The sequence below is a fragment of the Schistocerca cancellata genome, chromosome 3 (genome assembly GCF_023864275.1).
Source record: "Schistocerca cancellata isolate TAMUIC-IGC-003103 chromosome 3, iqSchCanc2.1, whole genome shotgun sequence".
NCBI lineage: Eukaryota > Metazoa > Arthropoda > Insecta > Orthoptera > Acrididae > Schistocerca > Schistocerca cancellata.
Genome location: NC_064628.1, coordinates 19,179,031 through 19,204,582, shown reverse-complemented (window position 1 = coordinate 19,204,582; position 25,552 = coordinate 19,179,031). Strand labels below are relative to the sequence as shown.

Sequence of the window (25,552 nt, the reverse complement as noted above, 5' to 3'; positions counted from 1 at the left end):
TGCTCCTCTTGCAGTCTACTTTCAATACTGCTTCTTATTCTCTTCTCCAGGATCTTTTCATAGATTTTTCCACAGTGGCATAGCAGGGTGATTCCTCTGTAGTTCTCACATCTCCTTTTATCCCCTTTCTTGAAGATCGGGACTATAATTCCTTTCTTCCAATCCTCAGGAATTTTGTTCTCCTTCCACACCACCCTCAGCACTCTGTATAGCCACTGGGTTCCTACTTCTCCTGCTGCTCGTATCATATCCACTGACGTACAATGAAAATAATTTTTTGCTTCAATCATAGAGTATAAATTTTATGATGAAGTGTAAACAAAAACCTTGGCGCAATCACTAAGTAATGATTGTCTGTGCAGTAGTACAAGATTTGGTTACAGAATTAAGTATTATCGACAAACGAAACGTGTACTTCGCAGCACTTGTGACCAGTGAGAATCTTGAGTAACTAGAAATTATAAAAAAACAGAGCTGTTGAGATAAAACTCTTTCCGATGTTCTTTAGTGTGCTGTAGATAGCATCTAATTATTCAACGCAAAAATTTCGAAATATTACTCTTCGAAATGCGACACGTGTATTGCAGTGATGGCAGTGTCTCGAGTTGCCAGACGTCGTAATGTTAGTATTTGTAATTTAATGCAAGCTGGCGCGGCATGTGAAATACATACAGGGTGATTATAATTAAAGTTAACCTTTCGAAACGCTGTAAGGTCACACTGAAACCACCTGTCGTAACCCGTCCTCGAAATACTAATCTACGCTGATGACGCTTTCGTGGCAACTTACTGATGTATTGCCTGTTGTTCGTCTCGTGATCTTCGGCCAATGTCCGTCACCAGCAATGAAGGGTGATAACTTTACTTAAAATCCGTCTTGATTGCAAATTTTTTTTTTTATTATTCATATGATCGGTTTCGGTTCATTCATAACCATCTTCAGATCTGTAAAAATAATTATACTAATTTACTATTTCACGGAAGCAAATCTTTTTCATCCTATCTAATCAACATCAAATGTACCAGAACGTACCTGATATTTCAGTTACAGGAGAAACCCGTCCAAATCCAGCAACTTTCACATGCTACGTCACATAAAATTGGTTGGCAGAGTGCACGTCATTTATATTAATTAAAACATTATTACCGACAGGTGGCGTCTGGTACATTTGTTACATTCCATTTGCACATACTGTATTCAGTAGTACAGATTTTAATTTTGACATCTACATATTTTAATTAAATATTTTTAATATAAAAAGATCTACTGAATACAGTATGTGCAAATGGAATGTAACAAATGTACCAGACGCCACCTGTCGGTAATAGTGTTTTAATTAATATAAATGACTTGCATTCTGCCAACCAATTTTATGTGACGTAGCATGTGAAAGTTGCTGGATTTGGACGGGTTACTCCAGTAACTGAAATATCAGGTACGTTCTGGTACATTTGATGTTGATTAGATAGGATGAAAAAGATTTGCTTCCGTGAAATAGTAAATTAGTATAATTATTTTTACAGATCTGAAGATGGTTATGAATGAACCGAAACCGGTCATATGAATAACAAAAAAAATTTGCAATCAAGACGGATTTTAAGTAAAGTTATAAAATCACTGATTGCTGTTATCCCATAAGACATTATGTCTGTTTTTGCAAAATGAAGGGTGAATCCTTGACAATGCCAGACACTGATACCAGCAAAACGTCAGAAAAATCGTTAAAAAGAATATGCTGACCTAAGATGCCGTGACGAAAGGCACACGTTCACACAACGTGTTAGCACTTGACACAGGTCAGCGCTGCTATCTGTTGAGGTCAGTGCATGGAAATAATGCTTATCGTTCAAGCGTCACACATGTTATGTTTAGCTTTTTAACACGTGTTTAATTCATATAGAATACCGTGGAAATGTAACTAGCTCTGCTGTCACCTCACGAGTAGTAGTGAATCTGCTGTAATGTAATGTGATCTGTCCATAGCATGTTCAGCGCTGCGACCGACGACCTCCTGCTCAGGACACTGGATTACGTGACGCCTGATTCTTACCTGCCCGAGGGAACCTACCTAGAAGAGGTCATGCTGCCCTGGGTGCGACAGGGTGGCTTCCCTTTCATCTCAATCTCCAGGAACTACACCGACGGTTCAGCTGTCATATCACAGGTGCTTCGACTTTCCCACCTCGGGAGACACTGGATTCACACCTCGATAACACTTCTACGTAACGTCACTACTTCTGCATATTCATTCTCGACTGTCGGGGACGTCTATCGACTTCCGTGGTAATATCGTGTTCTAAGAAGTGGGGGCTGCTGCTGCTCTCATCTAATACATTCCCCTCTTTGGGGAAGTGTGAGTGGGAGTTTGTAGCCTTTTGGCTTTTACTCCACTGTGTACGTGTGTGTGTGTTTTTTCTATATATTTTTGGTGTCTGTGATATGTGATGAATTGTTGTGAATGTGTCTGGTGCTTGCCTGGGGTAGGCGAGATGATTGGTGTTTTATGGGAAGGAACTGGATTAGGGATTGGGTGCTGGGATTTTCTCTTCGACTTAATCGTCGAAGATCGTCATAGGGCGCTTGTGCTTATCGCGGGACATGTCATACCGACCTAGGGAGTGGATGAGTGCGTTTCCGGATCTGGAAGAACCCTCATAGAAGGCCCTTGCCAGATCCTGGAAACGTTCCCTCAGGTGTGGGATTTCCTGCGGCGTGCAGGTCGTCTGTGGGGAATCCAAGAGGTAGATGCAGTGCCCTTCTGAGGGCGCGGTTCTGCAGCCTCTGGAGTTTGTCCAGGTGCTGCTTTGCCGCGTATCCCCAGACAGGGCACGCATACTCCATTACCGGCCGGATCAGGGCCTGGTATACATTTACTGCTACTGGGCAGGGAAGGGAGCTGGTTGTGTTCAGGATAGGGTATAGGATGGACATTCTGGCGCAGACCTTCCTGTGGACCTCGTCTATGTGGGGTTTCCACGTAAGACGAGAGTCCAAGGTTACGCCAAGGTACTTGGCGGTTCTGCGCCAGGGGAGTTGGGTTCCATTTAGGTGGAGGTGGAGGGGGGGACGTTGAGGAGGTTCGCGCCTTCCGAGCCTTCGGGTAATCAGCATTGCCTGCGTCTTTTCAGAATTGATGGTGATGCGCCAGCGACGGGCCCAGGTTTCTGTGTCGTCTAAAACCCTTTGTAGCCTACGAATGACCAGGTCCTTGTTCGCATTTCTTGTGTAGAAGGCTGTGTCGTCCGCGTACTGCGCGGTGTGCACCAGGGGGGCCGTTGGAGTGTCCGCAGTGTACAAACTGTACAATACGGGCCCCAGGACCGATCCCTGTGGCACCCCGGCACAAATACGCCTTTTGGTGGAGGTGGCAGTTTCTACTTTGACGGAGAAAGTCCTATTCGAAGTGGGGGCAAACATGTTTGAAAGCTTTTATACTACTAGGTATGTCCCCTGAACACAGGCTGCTTCAAGTATTGAGGAGCACTCCAAAACGTGTCGCTAAAAGCGTAACGGCAGTTGAAGTTTCGAGGCGTAAGCTGCAAGGCTCTACAGTAGTGTAGTGCTTATAATGTCGGAATGTGGAAAAGAATGTAGCTGGCACCTCCAACTTTTTTTCCGCATTTGCTTTCTTAAAACATCATCGGACTTTATTAAGCTGAGTACAGTATGTTCTGCAGTATTTTACGTTATGTCCATATAAGAGCGCTCTATCCCAGGAGTGACTTGTAATTGTCAATAATTTACAAATTAAGCATAAATCACCCAAATACCAGTAAATGTTCGATACAAGTTGTTCATCGAGTAAAACAAAAAAAGTACAACTCAAAATGAAAAGCATAGAAAAGACTGATACATAAAAAGAATTAAAACACAGCATAGTCTCAACCGTCTATAAAGTACAAAAGAAGATTTGCAAGCTAGCTATTTTAGGATACTTCTGTTTCAAACGAGAACGTATGTTATGTACGAATGCATTCTTTCGTGGCGATATCGGTTACTAAAATGTTCTCGGGTTTCAAGCCGCGTCAATAGGTTAACTGCCCTAGAGCTTTCGGCAGAGTCCCGGAACCAAAACATGGTCATATATGGTGCTGGAGTAGGCACCAGTGGCATCACTGAAGGCGGCGCAGCTGTATAAGCACGGCAACGGCATTCGGAGGACAGTCAACCACTTGACAATGACGGAGGAGATCTCTACCGATAGCTCGTCAGCAGTTAACCACTTGGTGCGGCTCGAAACCCAAGAATATTTTATTAAAGAACATACATATGCAGATGATTTTAGACCTATTTCTATGCCATCGGTGTTTGCTAAAGTTATCGAGAAGGTTGTATATACAAGGTTACTGGAGCATTTAAATTCACATAAGTTCAGTTTGGTTTTGGAAATGGTTTAACAACTGAAAATGCTATATTCTCTTTTCTCTGTGAGGTTTTGGACGGATTAAATAAAAGGTTGCGAACGCTAGGTGTTTTCTTTGATTTAACGAAGGCTTTTGACTGTGTTGACCACAAAATATTACTGTTGAAGTTGGACCATTATGGAGTAAGTGCTTACAATTGGTTCGCCTCTTACTTCAAGAACAGAAAGCAGAGGGTAATTCTCCGCAATATTGAGAGTGGTAGTGATGTTCAGTCCCAATGGGGCACTGTTAAGTGGGGCGTTCCCCAAGGGTCGGTGCTGGGGCCACTGCTGTTTCTTATTTATATAAATGATATGCCTTCTAGTATTACAGGTGATTCAAAAATATTTCTGTTTGCTGGTGACACCAGCTTGATAGTGAAGGATCTTGTGTGTAATATTGAAACAGTAACAAATAATGTAGTTCATGAAATAAGTTCGTGGCTTGTGGAAAATAATTTGATGCTAAATCACAGTAAGACTCAGTTTTTACAGTTTCTAACTCACAATTCAACAAGAACCGATATTTTGATCAGACAGAATGGGCATATTATAAGCGAGACGGAACAGTTCAAATTCCTAGGCGTTCGGATAGATAGTAAGCTGTTGTGGAAAGCCCATGTCCAGGATCTTGCTCAGAAGCTAAATGCTGCTTTATTTACCATTAGAACAGTATCTGAAATAAGTAACACTTCAACACGAAAAGTAGTCTACTTCGCATATTTTCATACGTTTATGTCGTATGGTATTATTTTTTGGGGTAATTCTTCTGATTCAAAAAGGGTATTTTTGGCTCAAAAACGGGCTGTTCGAGATATATGTGGTGTAAGTTCGAGAACCTCTTGTCGACCCCTATTCAAAAATCTGGGAATTCTGACATTGCCCTCACAGTGTATATTTTCTTTAATGTCGTTTGTTGTTAGCAATATTAGCCTATTCCCAAGAGTTAGCAGCTTTCACTCAGTTAATACTAGGCAGAAATCAAATCTGCATGTAGAATGCACTTCCTTGACTCTTGTGCAGAAAGGAGTGCAGTATTCTGCTGCATCCATTTTCAATAAGCTACCACAAGAACTCAAAAATCTTAGCAGTAGCCCAAACTCTTTTAAGTCTAAACTGAAGAGTTTCCTCATGGCCCACTCCTTCTATTCTGTCGAGGAGCTCCTGGAAGAGCTAAAAAATTAAGCAAATTCCAGTGTTACATTGTTGATTGTCTTCATTTAAACTTACGACTTGTCACCTGAATGTTTTTTTTTTTTTATATTTCATTTTATCTGTTTCTAATATCGTGTTATAATTTCATGTATTGACTCGTTCCATGACAATGGAGACTTCTCCTTAATTTGGTCCCACGGAACAATAAATAAATAAATAAAATAAATAAAATGTAATACATTCTGTACCTACAGCTGCTTTTTCTCATTGTTTCAGTTACTTTCACAAGTTCGTTTTCTTTCGCGGTGAATTGTAATTTTTCGCACAAATTAGAATATACTTCCCACAACCACCACACTTTTTCCATTAGGGAAACTTATTGTTAAGTACTTTTCGTATTACATAATTATGTATTTTAATTACTTTTGATATTACATAATTGAATCTACATCATGCTCCGCAAGCCACGTAATGGTGTGTGGCGGAGGGTACCTTTTGTACCACTAACTGAGCCCTTCAATCCTGTTCCACTCGCGAATAGCGCGAGGGAAGAACGATTGTCAGTAAGCCACTGTATTGGCTCTAATTTCTCAAATTTTCTACTCATGGTCATTACGAGAGACATATGTAGGGGGAAGTAATATGTTGGCCGGCTCTACAACCGTATGTAAAAAACGAGTATGGAGTTGGCTGGTTCTCACTTTCAAAGAAAGAAAAGACAACAATAATTTTCAAAACTGTACTAATCGAAGATATGAAATGCTGCTTTAATTCGTGAGCAAGAGTGGTTACAACAGTCAAAACGATACTCCATATTTACAATCCTTGTTGTTAATGAGGCGCACACATACTGATTGGGTATTTACAGACCATTTCTGAAAAGAACATAACTTTTATGCATACATTACTTTCATTCAAAAGCGTTATGGTAATATTAGATTTATTATTCTGGTGTGCAAAGCACTTATAATTTTGTATGCGAAACTAGACAAAAGTACTTTACCTATATAGTCTTCAAATGAATAAACATATAAATAAAAACGAAGTCAATAAACATGTCAAATGGGATAAGGTAAGGGAAGATGTGGCTTATCCATTGGTATGGAGCAAATAAATCGGTTCAGTTTTTAATGTTAATGAGGCGCACACATACTGATTGGGTATTTACAGACCATTTCTGAAAAGAACATAACTTTTATGCATACATTACTTTCATTCAAAAGCGTTATGGTAATATTAGATTTATTATTCTGGTGTGCAAAGCACTTATAATTTTGTATGCGAAACTAGACAAAAGTACTTTACCTATATAGTCTTCAAAATGAATAAACATATAAATAAAAACGAAGTCAATAAACATGTCAAATGGAATAAGGTAAGGGAAGATGTGGCTTATCCATTGGTATGGAGCAAATAAATCGGTTCAGTTTTTAATGTTAATGAGGCGCACACATACTGATTGGGTATTTACAGACCATTTCTGAAAAGAACATAACTGTTATGCATACATTACTTTCATTCTTGGGAGGAGGAAGAGATTTAGTGTTTAACGTCCCGTCGACAACGAGGTCATTAGAGACGGAGCTCAAGCTCGGGTAGGGAAGGATGGGGAAGGAAATCGGCCGTGCGCTTTCAAAGCATCCATCCCGGCATTTGCCTGAAGCGATTTAGGGAAATCACGGAAAACCTAAATCAGGATGGCCGCAGACGGGATTGAACCGTCGTCCTCCCGAATGTTCGTTCTTGGGAATAATAAGGTATTGAAAACAGCAGACAGTCACAATACTTCAGATCGAACGTTTCCTAGGTGGTGTCATGTATCGACACGATGATGGTGCCAACTCCCGAGCGAAATCGTGAGACTGTAGGCTCACCACAGTGATACCTCTGCGTAAACACAAGACGGATGACCACTGCAAACGAGGCCCGTCACGCTCATACTCGACACGACCACGAAAGTCGATAGATGACCACGACGGTCGAAACCGCGCACGTCCACGTCATAGTGACGTCACGGAGACGTGTTATCGATGTGAACCTGGCGTTTCCCTTCCCACTCCCCGCTGAGGTCTACTCAGCTGATCCCCTTGGTGACGCACTGTAGCCCTCACCTGTGTGGATTTGCAGGCACCGTACCTGTCGGACGCAGACACCGTGTGGCCAGTGCCCATCACCTACACGTCCCGCTCTGAGGCGAACTTCTCCGCCTCCCCCCCGCGGCTCTGGCTGCTGGACTCTCAGCTGGAGGTGCCGGCCGTGGCTCAGCCAGACGACTGGCTACTCCTCAACCTGCACGTGGCTGGTGAGTGACCGATTTCTATTCTGGAGCTTAAATTAAGGGGCTCCGGAACGCCCTATACTTGCAATGTTAAAATAACGCCTATAAACTACATCTTTCCTCACAAAGTATTTGAGGTAGGAAGTTGAACTTTTTACAGATTATTTATTGGAATATGGGCTACAACTTAACACAGGGATTTTACAAAATTTTAGTTGAGTTATTAAAGATGATTTTTTTTTCAATTGTAATGAAAATTCACAACATTTTTTTTGCAATTTTTTATTTGTATATTCAAAAATATACAGTTTTTTTGGAAAAAGGCTGTGTTAAATTATGCAGAAGGTACTGTGTAACATTTACTGAAAGTTTGAAACAAATATGTTTGGAAGATCCTTAGAAAACATGTAATTAGTATGAGAAAATAAAAGGTTTGGGAAAGGAGCGACAAAGATTGGATTAACTTTTTAGTGCATTCCAGGTCCATAGGACGGATTATCTTCATCCTCTGCAAACTCCTCCTCCAGCTTCCTCTTGTTCCTCCTCCTGTTTACTCTTGCTTGTATTTCTAGACTCTTTACAGCCCTGTCTGCAGCCCGAAGGCGTTCCTTGTCTAAAGCGAGCATCGCTCGTACCATGTTAGAACCTATCTTCATTCCCATATTTCTAAATACCTTGCATCTTACAATGTTGCCATCATTGAAAGTCGCAACAGCATCATACACACCAAAGTGATGTGTTTCTATTCCAACAAATACAGTCTTGGGGATTCTCGACCATATAACACTATTTACACTTTCATTGGGGTTTTGAGTTTTTCCGTGAATACACTTTTTCAACAGTTGAGGTGCTGCTAAGTCTCTGAAAATAGGTTAGCCACAACACATACTTTATCTCAAATCACTAAAATGTACCTGATGAACACGGACGTTAATAATAACACCATTTGACAGCAGTTTAACAGCGCCACAGTGGGTCACGCCCATGTAGAACACATTTCAAAAAACAATTTAAAAATAGTTGTAGTCTTCGGAATTGAATAAATTATATATCTGTTAAAAGGTAATAGTCTGCAGATTCAGAAAACGCAAAAAAGTAAAAATTGAACTTTTCATGATTTTGAGCCTTTCCAGAGCCCCTTAACCTTTTTTTCCCAAACAATCCGTGACATTTCATTCAAAGTAAATACGTAAAACTGCCACCAGTCACTTTTTGAAATAGTGATTTATTCATTCCGTGAACCGGTTTTCGAATCTTTTCAGGCTCATCTTCAGATGGTGCACAGAAAATTACATGTTGCAAAGCTATTTCAAGCGTAATGCTGGATGCTGGATGCTGGCTTGCGACTATGGATGGCTTTTGTTGTTAGTATCTGTCTCCTTCGTTTGTGATTGCCAGTTGCTACCATATCTGTACCACAGAATATGTATCTTCTGACTGGTTTGATGCGGCCCGCTACGAATTCCTCTACTGTGCCGACCTCTTCATTTCAGAGTAGCACCTGCAGCCCGTGGCCTCAGTTATTTGCTGGATGTATTCCAATCTTAGTCTTCCCCTGGACGTATTCCATCATGAAAGTTATTCCGTGGTGTCTTAACAGATGTCCTACCATCCTGCCCCGTCTCCTTGTCTGTGTTTTCCGTATAGTCCTTTCCTCGCCGATTCTCCAGAGGACATCTCATTCCTCAACTCATCACTCCAATTAATTTTCAACATTCTTCTGTAGCAATGCAAAACGAATTACTTATGGTCATTACCAGGCGCGGCTCGTGGTTTCTATACGGGGGAAGGCTGCGGCATTTATCAATTGGAGCCAACATAGACCTCGGGTTACGCTACAGATTAGTCTGACGTAAACTACTAAGAATTCAGGGGGAGGGGGTGGGGAGATCACTCTCTACCCATAAAGTTAGGTACTGTATCTTCTATAATCAGGTATTAAATATCATTAGAAGCTAACTTCGAGTTAAAATCTTTGGTTAGGGTTTTTATACGTCATTATTACATTTTCTGACACTTTGCAGCATATCATATGAAAAGACGCGTTTCGGAGAGATCTTTAATGCGGGTCTGGAAGCACCAAGTTCTTTCACTTTCATCCTATGGCCGTATTCCAAGTTTTTACCTGTTAATTTGCACACTGAATTCATATTCCGCTTGTTTCACACTCGCGGTATGTCGCAGATATTCACCAGCAAGTAAAACTCACTAAAATCTTGCAAAATATACTCCGAAAAAGAAACTTGCTAATATCACACGGTATCAACAAAAGCAGTCAGCATCAGCAAGCAAGGAAAGTAAAGTAACGGGACAAATTTCGCGCGCTTTGTCCTCTAACCACTTAGGAAACTCTCGCTAGATGGCAGTACTGGTATGTTACTGTAGTGTAGTGCACTCTGGCGGGATATTTGCAAACTTATTCTAAATGTGGATAAAATAGCCAATGGCAGAAACAAAACAACTATGTAAAACATTATCAAAACAATAATACTAAATGTCGATTAATGACACATCGAAGCGTAGTAGAGATATGCAGAGACAGAGATTGGATAGCGAAGTTTCGGCCACTCTGCATTCCTTTATTACATAGATAGTGGAACGTGAAAAACGTGTGGTGGTTGGTATGACACCCTTACGCTGCAAGCTCTGAGCCTTCGGGATGCCCATAAAGAGCAGTACTATTTAGAAGCCACGCCCCCATACCGCTACTACATGCAGCTTACGGACGTTCCGAGGCGCAGCCTAAACACTACTAACCGTTCGGAAAACATCTATCGATACGAACAGTTCCAAAAACGTTGACCGTCGTTATTTTAATCGGAATGGGAAATATGCGAAATTCGTCCTGATAATTTAAATTACGTAATACGTTCTTGCGAAATTTACTTTAACGTATATTTTGGGGCGGCTCCGCCTCAGAGCCTTTAATTACGAGCCACGCCTGGTCATTACTATTCACTTTATACACGAGATTCAACTCTTCGACGGAACGTTACATGTTTTTGAGATGAGCATCACCTAAAAACTGACATATCGTTTTTCCGAATGGAATATTCAGTTGAAACACTTTCAGCTATCCTCACGGATAATGAACGCACTGTTATGGAGGTCAATCGCGACACGTTTGGCGAAAAAAAGATTATTCCGTGCTTTGTTCATACGATTACTTGGTCGTAAATACATGTATTCATGATGTAAAACACTGAACTGAAGATTCGAGATATTGTCAAGTATATTAAAGGGAGCATCAGTGCAAGTAACGAGTTATGGGAAAGATAGCTAGATACGGGACTGCAAGAAGTCCAAATAGAAGAAAATGGTACCTGACTTTCGCATACGATAGAATTTGTACTCAGAGAGATACTTTTAACTAGAGGTGAGGCTCCCTCAACGGATTCTAGTAGCGAGTTATACCGTGTCAAAGAAATGGCGGAATTGCTACTACCGTTTGAAAAATTAACAAAAGCAATGTCAGGGGACAGTTACTTTACAGTTAACAAAGTGATCCCGTTGGCCAGGTGTGTTCGATACCCAGTCGAAAGTACGACACCTACAAATTAAATTAAAAAAAGAAATAAATAAACAACTGGCAAGAAGATTCGACGACTTAGATCACTCTGTTGTATTGGAAGTTTTAAAAATCTCTTGACCCAAGATTCAAGTTCATGCATTTCAAAGATGCTGTCGCTAAATCAAAGGTAATCAGTTACTTAAATGAACATGTAAGGGAATTACTGCACTTGCAATCAAGAACGACAAAACCGATTAGTCGAAGAAAGAAGATTCAGAATCTGAATCTGGAAGTACCACAAGCGATTGGCACACAAAAACATTGTAACCCCTTACTTATCGACCTTAATGACAGTGAAAAATTAAACCACGTGTACCTAATGGAAATTTGGGAAAGCAATCGTCACCGAAGTTAATCTGTCGGTAAAGAGGGAGGAAAGGGTTACATCTAAATGAAAGGAAAAATGTTAATGAAACTGGTGGAAATTAATTTTGAAAAGGGGTAAAGTTAATAAAGAAAGTAAATGTGCGGCCGATACGTTAACAATTAACTAGCGGTAATTAGATATTTGAGATTTGGGGGAAATTACGGTCGCCAGCCCTATGGACAATTACTATACTAACTGAAAAAGAAAGGTTATTACACATATAATTAGCACTAGAAGCGTTGCAACTGAAGGTTGAAACGTGTAGTGTGAAAACTGAAAGTTAGTCAGAAGTAATAAATTTCGCTACACTCTGACTTAATTTAGCAAAAGAATTAATAAAACCGGAAAATTGAAAGTTAATTTAGTGACTGAAGTTAATAGTGAGCTTTCTTTCTGAAGCACATCGAAATTCAGTAAAATATGGTTAGTCTTGGGCTACCTCAACAATCATTTCAAAAGCTACTTGAATCTACGCAATTTAGAAATAAGAGATTTAACTTTGAACTTGAATTAAATGATTCTGAACAATTAACAATAGTAAAATTTAGTACGTACCAAGCCGAGCTGCAGTCACAGGTAAGCTAAAATATGGTAACAAAACTCGCACTCTTAATTTGTGCTTGCGCAATCTAAATACTGTAGCCAGCTCTGAATACATTAACTGAACTTTGAAATTAAAGCAGTGAAATGGAATTATATTACTTTAATGCTGGCTTTTGAATTTCAACGACACTCGGGTTCATTCCGGAAAAGGAAGGGGCCCTGCTTGGTAATGCAATTGGGACAATGAGCAACAAATGTTCATGCTAAGTTGCTGTAATTTTGTGATTTGAAGAGTTTGAAAAGCTGAGGTCTGCTATACAGTTCTAAAACTTTACGCGCTTCCAGTCTTTCTTGTTGGTTGATTGAAGGTTTGAAGCCGTCGATCGAGGAGGTGGCGACAGTCACTCATTGTCGGCCGTCGCTGTTGCAGAAGCTGGATGTTGGCGCGCCTTCTTCTCGACACGGTCACCAGGCGAAACGGGCTCTTGATGTGCGCCAGCTAATGCTTCCCGTCCGCGACACCATGTCAGAAACTATCATCGCAAGTCGAGCGCAATTACATGCTGCCAAACCCCGAAAGTGCGGCAACTCGCGGGAGCGTCACACAACAAAAATGGTTCAAATGGCTCTGAGCACTATGGGACTTAACATCTGTGGTCATCAGTCCCCTAGAACTTAGAACTACTTAAACCTAACTAACCTAAGGACATCACACACATCCATGCTCGAGGCAGGATTCGAACCTGCGACCGTAGCATTCGCGCAGTTCTGGACTGAGCGCCTAGCGTCACACAACACACGTGCTCCACTGCACTACTCCAGCCAGACTCCCCTCAGCCCGCGCTCCACGCGGCCGAGTTCACACTACCAAAGATCCTAAACACTTTGGTTCTTCACACGACCTATCGATGTATTCGTTCGATAGCATAGTTTTCCCTAGGCAAGACCCAGCGTAAAAATACAAATAATATTTACAAAACAAACCAATAATACATCGACATCAATGCGTAAATATATATATACAAATAGTAAAACAATTACAATATATAAAGCCACAGAAAAGTCATATCTTCAGGTAACAAAATACGGAAAAAATTTATAGTACGATAGATAGAAATAGGAGGATATGCGTTTCCGGTGTTCCAACATGACGGCTAAGTGATCGACATCTGGTGGAAACATTAGTGAAAATGAGATTCAGATGCATCTGTTGTCTCCTCTTACACCAAAAAAAGGGACCATACTGAAGTCAAGGAGGGCCTGAAGTTACCTTCTCCAAAACTTGCAAAAATTTCAAAGGCGTATCTTCACACGGTTGCCTCATCTGTGCCAAGCGAGCTCTTGTTCTCGGAGATTGCGGTAATCTTCACATAAGAAGGAGACGAGACTGCTTGGAACTACGAGGATGGTTTGAAAAGTTCTCGGAAATGAGTAGAAAAAAGTACTTGCATCACTGAAACATTTTGTTTATTTTCCAACGTAGTCTCCCTGTAGATTAATGCACTTGGTCCAACGATGTTGTAGCGGCTTTATCCCATCTCGGAAATGAGTTTCCTCCAGGCCTGCAAAATAGTTAACTCCTGCCATCAATTCTTCGTTTGAAGTGAATCTTCGTCCACCAAGAAAATTTTTCAGTTTTGGGAAGAGATGGAAGTCTGACGGAGCCATATCAGGTAAATAAGGCGGGTGTGTCAACAGTTCATAACTTAATTCGTGTAATTTTGCCATGGCGACGGCACATGTGTGCGGGCGCGCATTGTCTTGATGGAAGATGACTTTCTTCCTCGCTAAATCTGATCTTTTCTAGCGTATCTTTTGTTGCAAATTGTGCAGGAGGTTAGCATAGTATTTTCCAGTAATTTTTTGCCCAGTGGAAAGGTAATCTACAAACAGAATCCCCTTCACATCTCAGAACACTGATACCATGACCTTTCTCGCCGAAGGAATTGTCTTTGCTTTCTTTGGTGGCGAAGAATCAGCATGTTTCGACTGCTTTGACTGTTGTTTTGTCTCTGGGGTATAGAAATGTACACGAGTTTCATCTGTGGTCACAAACCGGCGCAAAAAAACTGCTCGTTTCTCCTAAAACGGGCCAAACATTGATCCGATATGACCATTCTCATTCGTTTTTGATCCTGCGTCAAGAGTCGCGGCAACCATCTTGCAGATAATTTTTCATGTCTAATTCTTCAGTTAAAATGTGATATACCCTGTCAGATGACATGTGGCAAGCGTGAGCAATTTCACGCACTTTCAATCGGCGATCCTCCATGACCATTTTGTGCACATTTGCAATGATTTCTGGAGTAGTGACACATCTTGGCCGACCACTGTGCAGATCATCATCTAAGTTCTCCCGACTAAATTTAAACTCATTTGCCCACTTCGCAACTGTTGAGTATGAAGCAGCAAAGTCCCCCAGTGTATTCTGGAAATCGGCATTCATGTCCTTTGCTTTCAAACCTTTCTTTACGAAATACTTAATCACTGCTCGAATCACGATTTTCTCCATCTTCGCAAATCACTACATGAGAACAACAGAGCCACCTGACTGCCACAGCTCTCTTCCAAGAGCACTGACGTGGCACTTGTTTACAGGCAACAGTCCAATGAATATCACGTGAACAACTCGTTGCGCTTGTGCTGACCTCTCGTGTTGATTCCAAGAGCTTTTCAAACCACCCTCTTAGATTAACTAACCTTCTTTCCCTAAATTCGCTTTCAAAAGTGTTTAATCGTTAAAAATATAAAAAAAACGAATTTTCTTCACGAGATCCATTTTATTTAGTTTCGTAATCTGATTTACATGAAGATAGTTAATCATCGCATCGCGCCTCAGGTAACTTAACGTCAACATTTGTGAAGAAACAGGTGACTATTTCCAGTTCCTTTGTGCTTTAAAATACCTCTAACCTCACAACTCACATTCATTTATTAAGCTACTCACAAATAAAATCATGTTGACGTGCTGTTTCTTAATTTTCTAAAATACACTCCTGGAAATGGAAAAAAGAACACATTGACACCGGTGTGTCAGACCCACCATACTTGCTCCGGACACTGCGAGAGGGCTGTACAAGCAATGATCACACGCACGGCACAGCGGACACACCAGGAACCGCGGTGTTGGCCGTCGAATGGCGCTAGCTGCGCAGCATTTGTGCACCGCCGCCGTCAGTGTCAGCCAGTTTGCCGTGGCATACGGAGCTCCATCGCAGCCTTTAACACTGGTAGCATGCCGCGACAGCGTGGACGTGAACCGTATGTGCAGTTGACGGACTTTGAGCGAGGGCGTATAGTGGGCATGCGGGAGGCCGGGTGGACGTACCGCCGAATTGCTCAACACGTGGGGCGTGAGGTCTCCACAGTACATCGATGTTGTCGCCAGTGGTCGGCGGAACGTGCACGTGCCCGTCGACCTGGGACCGGACCGCAGTGACGCACGGATGCACACCAAGACCGTAGGATCCTACGCAGTGCCGTAGGGGACCGCACCGCCACTTCCCAGCAAATTAGGGACATTGTTGCTCCTGGGGAATCGGCGAGGACCATTCGCAACTGTCTCCATGAAGCTGGGCTACGGTCCCGCACACCGTTAGGCCGTCTTCCGCTCACGCCCCAACATCGTGCAGCCCGCCTCCAGTGGTGTCGCGACAGGCGTGAATGGAGGGACGAATGGAGACGTGTCGTCTTCAGCATTGAGGGTCGCTTCTGCCTTGGTGCCAATGATGGTCGTATGCGTGTTCGGCGCCGTGCAGGTGAGCGCCACAATCAGGACTGCATACGACCGAGGCACACAGGGCCAACACCCGGCATCATGGTGTGGGGAGCGATCTCCTACACTGGCCGTACACCACTGGTGATCGTCGAGGGGACACTGAATAGTGCACGGTACATCCAAACCGTCATCGAACCCATCGTTCTACCATTCCTAGACCGGCAAGGGAACTTGCTGTTCCAACAGGACAATGCACGTCCGCATGTATCCCGTGCCACCCAACGTGCTCTAGAAGGTGTAAGTCAACTACCCTGGCCAGCAAGATCTCCGGATCTGTCCCCCATTGAGCATGTTTGGGACTGGATGAAGCGTCGTCTCACGCGGTCTGCACGTCCAGCACGAACGCTGGTCCAACTGAGGCGCCAGGTGGAAATGGCATGGCAAGCCGTTCCACAGGACTACATCCAGCATCTCTACGACCGTCTGCATGGGAGAATAGCAGCCTGCATTGCTGCGAAAGGTGGATATACACTGTACTAGTGCCGACATTGTGCATGCTCTGTTGCCTGTGTCTATGTGCCTGTGGTTCTGACAGTGTGATCATGTGATGTATCTGACCCCAGGAATGTGTCAATAAAGTTTCCCCTTCCTGGGACAATGAATTCACGGTGTTCTTATTTCAATTTCCAGGAGTGTACATAAAAATTGCGTAAAAATATCGTCTTATGACTTTTAAGAGCGATTTTTTTTATTAAATATCGATGCTTCTTCGTGCGAACATCAAGGTCTCAACGTCGATGTTTTTAAGAGAGATGTTGCAACTTCATTTGCACAAGGGCCTTCAGAGGATTGATGAATGGTGCAGATTCCGGCAGTTGACCCTGTTCGAAAATAAATGTAACATGTTGCGCACACATTGGAAAAGAATTCCACTACTGTGAACAACGCTACTGATGAGAAATTGCTGAAAACAGAAACTACCATAAAATATCTAGGAGCAGCTATCCAGAGCGACCTGACGTGAAATAACCACTTGAAACAATTAGTACGAAATGCAAATGCGAGACTGAGATTCACTGGAAGAATCTTAAGAAAATGTAATCTGTCTACTAAAGAAGGGGCTTACAAGGTGCTTGTTCGACCGGTTTTTGGGTGTTGTTAATCAGTCTGGGACCATTACTAGGTAGGATTGATAGAAGAGATAGAGAAGATGGAAGGAATGGCGGCGCTGTCCAGCATGGGATCTGTTTGGTCCGTGCGAGACCTTTACAGAGATGCTCAGCAAACTCAAAGCGACGTGCGCCACAAGAGAGCCGTTGTGCAGCACGGAGAACTTGTAACACCATAGCTCTAATGCTGTACTGATTTATTTTTGCTTTTGTTTCATTTAATGTTACATTGCTGTTCTTCTGTAAATGTGTTTGTTTGAATTGATAACATAAAATTGTATACTCCTTTCTTTGTTAAAACTTTGATGTCGTGGTTTGTTTCTATGCAAATTAGTGAATCTGTCATTTAAATTCTTTGTCCCATTTCGAGGGAACAAAACTTACTATACATAAATGCAATTTCTGTGTGAATAATTCTTTGTAGAAATGTCAATATGTGAAAATGTTCTGTTTTATTTAATGTGTTTGGTTGCTGCTATGTAAACTGCTGATCCTCACTTAGAGTTCTTAGTTAATTTGTATGTAAAAGGTGTAGTGGTTCCCCTCTGGAACGGAACTGTGTAGCGCGCGCAAATTGTGGTTGGCCTAGGTAGAAAAGGTGGAACTGATAGTCAGTCGGGGACAAGCTACGAGTCGGAGACGAGCTACGAGTCGGAGACGAGCTACGAGTCGGGGACGAGCTACGAGTCCGTGCACTGCCATGTAACAGATGCATATTGTGCTGGTTCCGAGAGAGGCTTTTCCTGCCGCTTTCAAATGCCTCGGAAGAATGGATAAATAGCTGGAAATATTCTGGGATTGGTATCAATCATCGCCACCAACAAATGACAGAGTCCAGCAATTCTACCTGCAATTCCACCTACCTACATGCAGTTGCCACCACATTGCGCAATCATTACATCGGAATACTACAGTGATGTACAGTGAAGGATCAGCTTAATGGACGTGTTAGTGTGCTCAAATATAAGGTAATTTATATCTGAATTTTTGTACCTACCCAAACTTTTCTCCTCGTCATAACACCTCTCAGGTTCCTCTCCGTTTGAGCTAAAGTGATATCCGAGTGTCCTTACTAAAAGAACATTAAAGCCCAGTATTTTGCTCATTAATGCCTCTTCAACGTAGTAAAAAGAAAGTTAAAGTTAATGTGGCAAGAGAGTGTGTTAAAGTAAATGTTGTTTGCTGAAAATATTCCTATTAAAACTGCTTATTAAAGTGCTGTTGCCAACTTCAAAATTAAAAGTTCCTAAGACTGAGGCTTATAAAGTAAATGATCACATTGTTGTCTGTAGTAAATTCTAAAAGATGAGTCAGTTTCTTGCAATTTTGTCAACATTGTGTTTCGCTGTAGTAAAAGTGGGAAACTGCAATAGTAGAAAACTATATGTTCATGATTGCTAAGTGTTTGTCTCTCTTGTGTATTGGAAGTGCATATTAATAGTATAACAAGATACACAGTTTGTCTATTGTATTAATGCGCGGTAACAAGTAACGGAAAGACCACTAATTAGTAAAACCATAATTTCTTTAAGCCCTGAAAGTAATAGTGTGTTTCGCTATCTCTTATATTTTTGCAAATAGTTTGTGCTGCTCCAGTTGTTAGCTTCAATCTTACCGTAAACATATGTATGTGTCAGAGTTCACTGCACTCGCGTGTGACAAAGTATAGGTTGTGTTTATCCATTAAAGTTACTAATAACTATTTTCTTGAACGAGAATGTTAATCATTCTCTTGCCCAGTTAGGCTGGCGACCGTTTTCTTTATCAGTTAAACAGTGCAGATAGGCAAAATTTAGTTTGTTACTGTTCAAATATTTACGTAATTCTGACTTTCATTTCCGATAAGCCACCTCCGTTAGGAACAACACGGTCAACCTAGCAAAATTCATCTCAGAGGGTAACACTGTTCTGTTGCTTTATACCATTATTAATCCAACAAAATAATTCTGTTTTACAAATTGCCTTCAGTTTCGAGGTTATGGTATGGCAGTAGCAGACGGGAGTGTTATAAACTGTACCGCTGAAATTTCAATAGAGTCTGGCAACATATTACACCCTTCCACGTATATCTCGGGAAACGACCACAACATGAAAGCTCTGGAAATTGAAGTAATACAGACGTTTACCAACAATCATTCTACCCTACGCTCCACTCGCGAGGGGGGTGTGGAAGAGGGGATCAGTTAGCTGCACCAGATGTTACCAGATGTACTCACGGCTACATACCGTGCGGGGTACTGACGTAGACGTAGACTCGTACTGTGCGTCCATTCTACATGATGCGGCTATCATTGGAGTTAGAGGGCGAAGTGGTAGACTGACTGATGATGTAGTGTTTGTTTATTTATAGTGAAGAATATCGGTGTTAACTGATTGTCTTCTTCCTTTTGGAGGTGGGGGGGGGGGGGGAGAGGGCATCTTCAGTCTTTTGAGTGGTTTGATGTAGCCCACCACAAATTCCTCTTCTGTGCCAACCTCTTCATCTAAGAGTAGCAGCCGGCCGGGGTGGTCGAGCGGTTCTAGGCGCTTCGGTGTAGAACCGCGCGACCACTACGGTCGCAGGTTCGAATCCTGCCTCGGGCATGGACGTGTGTGATGTCCTTAGGTTAGTTAGGTTTAAGGGGCTCCGGAAAGGCTCAAAATCATGAAAAGTTCAATTTTTACTTTTTTGCGTTTTCTGAATCTGCAGACTATTACCTTTTAATAGATATATAATTTATTCAATTCCGAAGACTACAACTATTTTTAAATTTTTTTTGAAATGTGTTCTACATGGGCGTGACCCACTGTGGCGCTGTTAAACTGCTGTCAAATGGTGTTATTATCAACGTCCGTGTTCATCAGGTACATTTCAGTGATGTGAGATAAAGTATGTGTTGTGGCTAACCTGTGATGGTTCAATATATATCGCTGGTGTGATTGTCGATTGTTTCATGTTTATTTACTCTGTCGTAATCTCGAAAATATTCGTAATTAATTCTGTTTCTTGAGTCTCTGTTTTGTTGAAGTATAATAATGAGTAAAAGTAAAGTTGCTGTTGCGACTTTCAATGATCCATCCGTCATGGCTTATTTTAGTGCCTAGTTTGGAGAATTCCTTAACTTCAGTACTTCGCGATCACCAATACTGATTAGAAGTTTCCCGGGTTTCTCATTCCTGCTACTTCTCATTACTTATCTCTTTCATAGATTTACTCTCAATCGATATTCTGTACTCAGTCGACTATTCCTTCCATTCGAGAGATCCTGCAATTCTTCTTCACTTTCGCTGAGTATAGCAGTGTCATTAGGGAATCTTATCATTGATATTCTTTCAGTCTGAATTTTAATCCCAATCTTGAACTTTTCTTTTATTTCCAGCATTGCTTTTTCGACGTATAGATGGAATAGCAGGGGTGAAAGACAACTTAAGCTATGTTATCAAAAGTATCCGGACACCCGGCTGAAAATGACTTACAAGTTAGTGGCGCCCTCCATCGGTAATGCTGGAATTCGATATGGTGTTGGCCCAACCTTAGTCTTGATGACAGCTTCCACTCTCCCAGGCATACGTTCAATCAGCTGCTGGAAGGTCTTTTGGGGAATGGCAGCCCATTTTTCACGGACTTCTTCACTGAGGAGAGGCATCGATGTCGGTCGGTGAGGCCTGCCACAAAGTCGGCATTCCAAAACATCCCAAAGGAGTTCTATAAGATTCAGGCAGGATTCTGTGCTGGCCAGTCCATTACAGGGATGTTATTGTCGTGTAATCACTCCGCCACAGGTTGTGCATTACGAACAGGTGCTCGATCGTGTTGAAAGATGCAATCGCCATCCCCGAATTGGTCTTCTACAGTGGGAAGGAAGAAGGTGCTTCAAAACATCAATGTAGGCCTGTGCTGTGATAGTGCCACGCAAAACAACGATGCGTGCAAGCCCCTCCACGAAAAATACGACCGCACCATAACACCACCGCCTCAGAATTTTGCTGTTGGCGTAGACACAGTGGCAGATGTTCACTGGGCATTCGCCATACCCACTCCCTGCCATGGGATTTCCACATTGTGTACCGTGATTCGTAACTCCACAGAACGTTTTTCCACTGTTCAATCGTCCAATGTTTACGCTCCTTACACCAAGCGAGGGGTCTTTTGGCATTTGCCAGCGTGATGTGTGCCTTATGAGCAGTCGCTCGACAATGAAATCCACGTTTTCTCACCTCCCACCTTACTGTCATGGTACTTGCAATGGATACTGGCACAGTATGGAATTCCTGTGTGATAGTCTCGATAGATGTCTGCGTCTTACACATTATGACACTCTTCAAGGGTCGGCGGTCTCTGTCAGTCAACAGACGAGGTCGACATGTACGCTTTTGTGCTGTACGTGTCCCTTCACGTTTCCATTATCACATCGGAAACATGGGTGTTTACGAGTGTGGGAATCTCGCTTACAGACGTATGACACAAGTGAACCCAGCCAAAAATGTTCAAATGTGTGTGAAATCTTATGGGACTTTACTGTTAAGGTCATCAGTCCCTAATCTTACACACTACTTAACCTAAATTATCCTAAGGACAAACACACACACGCATGCCCGAGGGAGGACTCGAACCTTCGCCGGGACCAGCCGCACAGTCCATGACTGCAGCGCCTAAGACCGCTCGGCTAATCCCGCGCGGCTGAACCCAGTCACCCGACCACGTTCGAAGTCAGTGGGTTTCGCGGAGCGTCCCTTTCTGTTCTCTCACGATGTCTAATGTCTACAGAGATCCTTGATATGGAGTACCTGGCAATAGGTGGCACCTCAATGCACCTAATATGAAAAACGTCTCTTTTGGTGGGTGTCTGGATACTTTTGATCACATAGTGTATCTGTGTTACACTATTTTTAGTCTGATTGGTTCTTTCTGGTGTAAGAAGTCGTGATGTCCTGACCTTCATTGCTTACATATTCCGCCCTCACAGTCATATTCTGCACATCAAGACGCTTCATTCGAACCCAAACTCGATAAGACAAAGTCAATGTTGTATGAATTCATGTAAACAATATGCAAATAACCATAAATCGCAAGTCCGCACCGTGGTTGAAATACTCGAGGCTGGCGTACAGACACACATTCCAGACACGACGGTCGCAGGAGCTTTTAGTGCGAGAGAGGCAACTGCATGCCAGGAGGCCATGCCAACCCATCTACGTCGGTCGGTGGCCGCCCGTGGAGCGGACGGCGTTCGCCCGAAGGAAAGGAGGAATGACCCCGTGTTCGGCTTAAAAGCAAATTCCGCTACATTGTGTGGGAGCGGCCAGCATACGCATTCTTTACACATAACATGCAGTTTCAGAAATTTTCACAGGGAGACAGCAAACACCAAACGCCGATACTACAGGTTTCCGGATTGGTCGCCTTAAACGAAACGTCAGTCTCCCGTTTCAGAAGAGCAATGCTGATTGTCAGACGATATTTCTGACACCTTGAGCTGAAGGAGTAATGGAAGAGACCGAAAGATATACCCCTTCACGTCTGGCGTGGAGAGGCGCCGTTCCGTTGTCGCTCTTGGAGCGAGGAACAAGTCTCTCCTCAGTACTTCACTGGGAGACCACCTCTGTCGAGAGCAAATCGAAGTGCGACTCTCTATATTGAGTTCTTGCGATTAAGCGTTGTTCACTGTATTGGCCGACACACTTATTGTGCGGTGTGAACGGACAGAGTTATAGTTAAACGCCTGCGAGTGGCATCGCGGTGGACTGGTTATCTGACCGGTGTACCACGCCAATAGTTAGACTAGGGGCGAATAGGAGTCCTTGACTTCATCAAGGCGTAGGGAGAGTTTGACTGGCGAAGGTCAATCCAGATAGAACGAGAGTTAACTTATTTGTCAGCAGCGAACGGCGCAGACAGCAGTCATCGCAGCTTAAGGTATTGTGCGCTACAGCTATTGCGAGCCCCATATTTCCTCCACAACAGTACACTTCACCGCATTTCACATGCGACAGCCTCGACCGTACCTAGCAACATTCTAAAGGATAATTATTCAAGTTGAGTAGGTGCGCCTCTCAGCCATTCTGCCAAGTCAACAACCATCTTAAACTTTGTATAGAAATTTCATTAGAGAATCCTATCCTTGAGAGGTAACTTCACATTCCGAAAAGAACCAGGATATAACTTGTTCAATTCATAACTAAAAGTGCCATTGTGATTTCTCAGAATTTTTGTTTCGTTAGTTTCATGTTTTTCTTACACTAACTAGCACTACTCCAGTACCCAAGTATCCCACTAGTTACGTAACAAATTTTGTGAATTTTTGTGCCATTTCCTTACAGCAGACGACTGCAGAAAATATTTATTGCTGAAAATTTTTCAGGCATTTCTCTTTAGAACGTTAGGAGCGTCTGTCTGACTTGTGTAGTAGTGTGGGGGTGGAAATTGAATCTTGCAGGAGCCACAGGGTAAAGGGTATGTTGTGAATTGGCAGGAGCCAATTCACGGAGTTTGGAGGAAGCTGAAAGGCACGCGATTAAGCTCACGCAGGCTGGCGTGAGGTCAGGAACAGGTCAGAGAAATAAGACTAGCAAAAGAAGAGTAACTGGTAGAATACTTAACTTTAATCCACAATTGGTGAACATCTCTCGTTACTGTACAGGCTTCACAATATTAATTATCAAATGCTATGGCGCCTTGCTAGGTCGTAGCAAATGACGTAGCTGAAGGCTATGCTAACTATCGTCTCGGCAAATGAGAGCGTAGTTGTCAATGTAGCATCGCTAGCAAAGTCGGCTGTACAACTGGGGCGAGTGCTAGTACGTCTCTCTAGACCTGCCGTGTGGCGGCGCTCGGTCTGCCATCACTGACATTGGCGACACGCGGGTCCGTCGTATACTAGCGGACCGCGGCCGATTTAAAAGCTACCACCTAGCAAGTGTGGTGTCTGGCTGTGACACCACAGGGTACATCTCATATTAATCCGTTGCGCAGAATAACAGAATCTCAGATCAACCCCACTCCACAGGCTTGGTCTGCCACTGTTTTTGTTCCCCTTGGTTTAATACGTATTGTGTATATCCGTTTTTCCCTGTAGCCTACCTCAGTTTGTCTCAGTATTTCGAATATCTTGCAACATTATACATCGTCAAACACTTTACCCAGGTCGACAAATCGTATGAACGAGTCTCGATTCTTCTTCAGTCTAGCTTCCAGGGCGGTGGAATTGCGTTTGGCTAGTTTCTGGGAGGCATAGGATCGGCAGAACGCTAACTGACAGAGGAGAACAGCTGCCGGTAGGAGTGCTGTGCCCGCAGGCTACTACCGGGTGAACTACGACGAGCAGAACTGGGCGCTGCTGACGGAGCAGCTGCGGTCCGACCCCGAGGCCATCCCGCCTGCGAACCGCGGGCAGCTGCTGGACGACTCGGCCAGCCTGTCCGGCGCCGCCTACGTGCTGTCCGCCGAGGCGGCGCTGCGGCTGCACTCGTACCTCAGCCGGGAGCGCGACTACATCCCCTGGAGGGTCGCCTCCGGCACGCTGCTCAACATGGAGCGCCTCGTGGGCTGGGACGCCCCCGAAGAGTACAACGTAAGTCACAGCCTCGCATTTTGCCTAAGTCACCTCCTACGAGGGGTTATCAAAGAAACCACAATTATTTTTTCAAAAGCTATATATTTTCTAATTGTTTACAAAACAGTCTTGTCCTTTCAAAATACTCGACATTACAACTAACACACTACTGGCCATTAAAATGGCTACACCACGAAGATGACGTGCTACAGACGCGAAATTTAACCGACAGGAAGAAGATGCTGTGATATGCAAATGATTAGCTTTTCAGAGCATTCACACAAGGTTGGCACCGGTGGCGATACCTACAACGTGCTGACATGAGGAAAGTTTCCAACCGATTTCTCATACACAAACAGCAGTTGACCGGCGTTGCCTGGTGAAACATTGTTGACATGCCTCGTGTAAGGAGGAGAAATGCTTACCATCACGTTTCCGTCTTTGATACAGGTCGGATTGTAGCCTATAGCGATTGCTGTTTACCGTATCGCGACATTGCTGCTCGCGTTGGTCGATATCCAATGACTGTTAGCAGAATATGGAATCGGTGGGTTCAGGAGGGTAATACGGACCGCCGTGCTGGATCCCAACAGCCACGTATTACTACCAGTCGAGATGACAGGCATCTTATCCGCATGGCCGTAATGGATCGTGCAGCCACGTCTCGATCCCCGAGTCAACAGTTGGGGACGTTTGGAAGACAACAACCATCTGCACGAACATTTCGACGACCTTTGCAGCAGCATGGACTATCAGCTCGGAAACCATGACACTTAACGCTACATCACAGACAGAAGCGCCTGCGATGGTGTACTC

The 25,552-nt window shown here is 43.1% G+C and overlaps 1 protein-coding gene across 1 annotated transcript in view; it reads left to right on the top strand.

Annotated features, from left to right (window-relative positions):
- The window catches only part of LOC126175447 (aminopeptidase N-like), a 184,268-nt gene that overhangs the window by 120,414 nt on the left and 38,302 nt on the right, over positions 1-25,552 (top strand). The window contains exons 10-12 of the mRNA XM_049922250.1: positions 1,985-2,165; positions 7,686-7,860; positions 24,480-24,754. Coding sequence (XP_049778207.1) covers positions 1,985-2,165; positions 7,686-7,860; positions 24,480-24,754 — 631 coding nt within the window. The remainder of the gene's footprint in view (positions 1-1,984; positions 2,166-7,685; positions 7,861-24,479; positions 24,755-25,552) is intronic.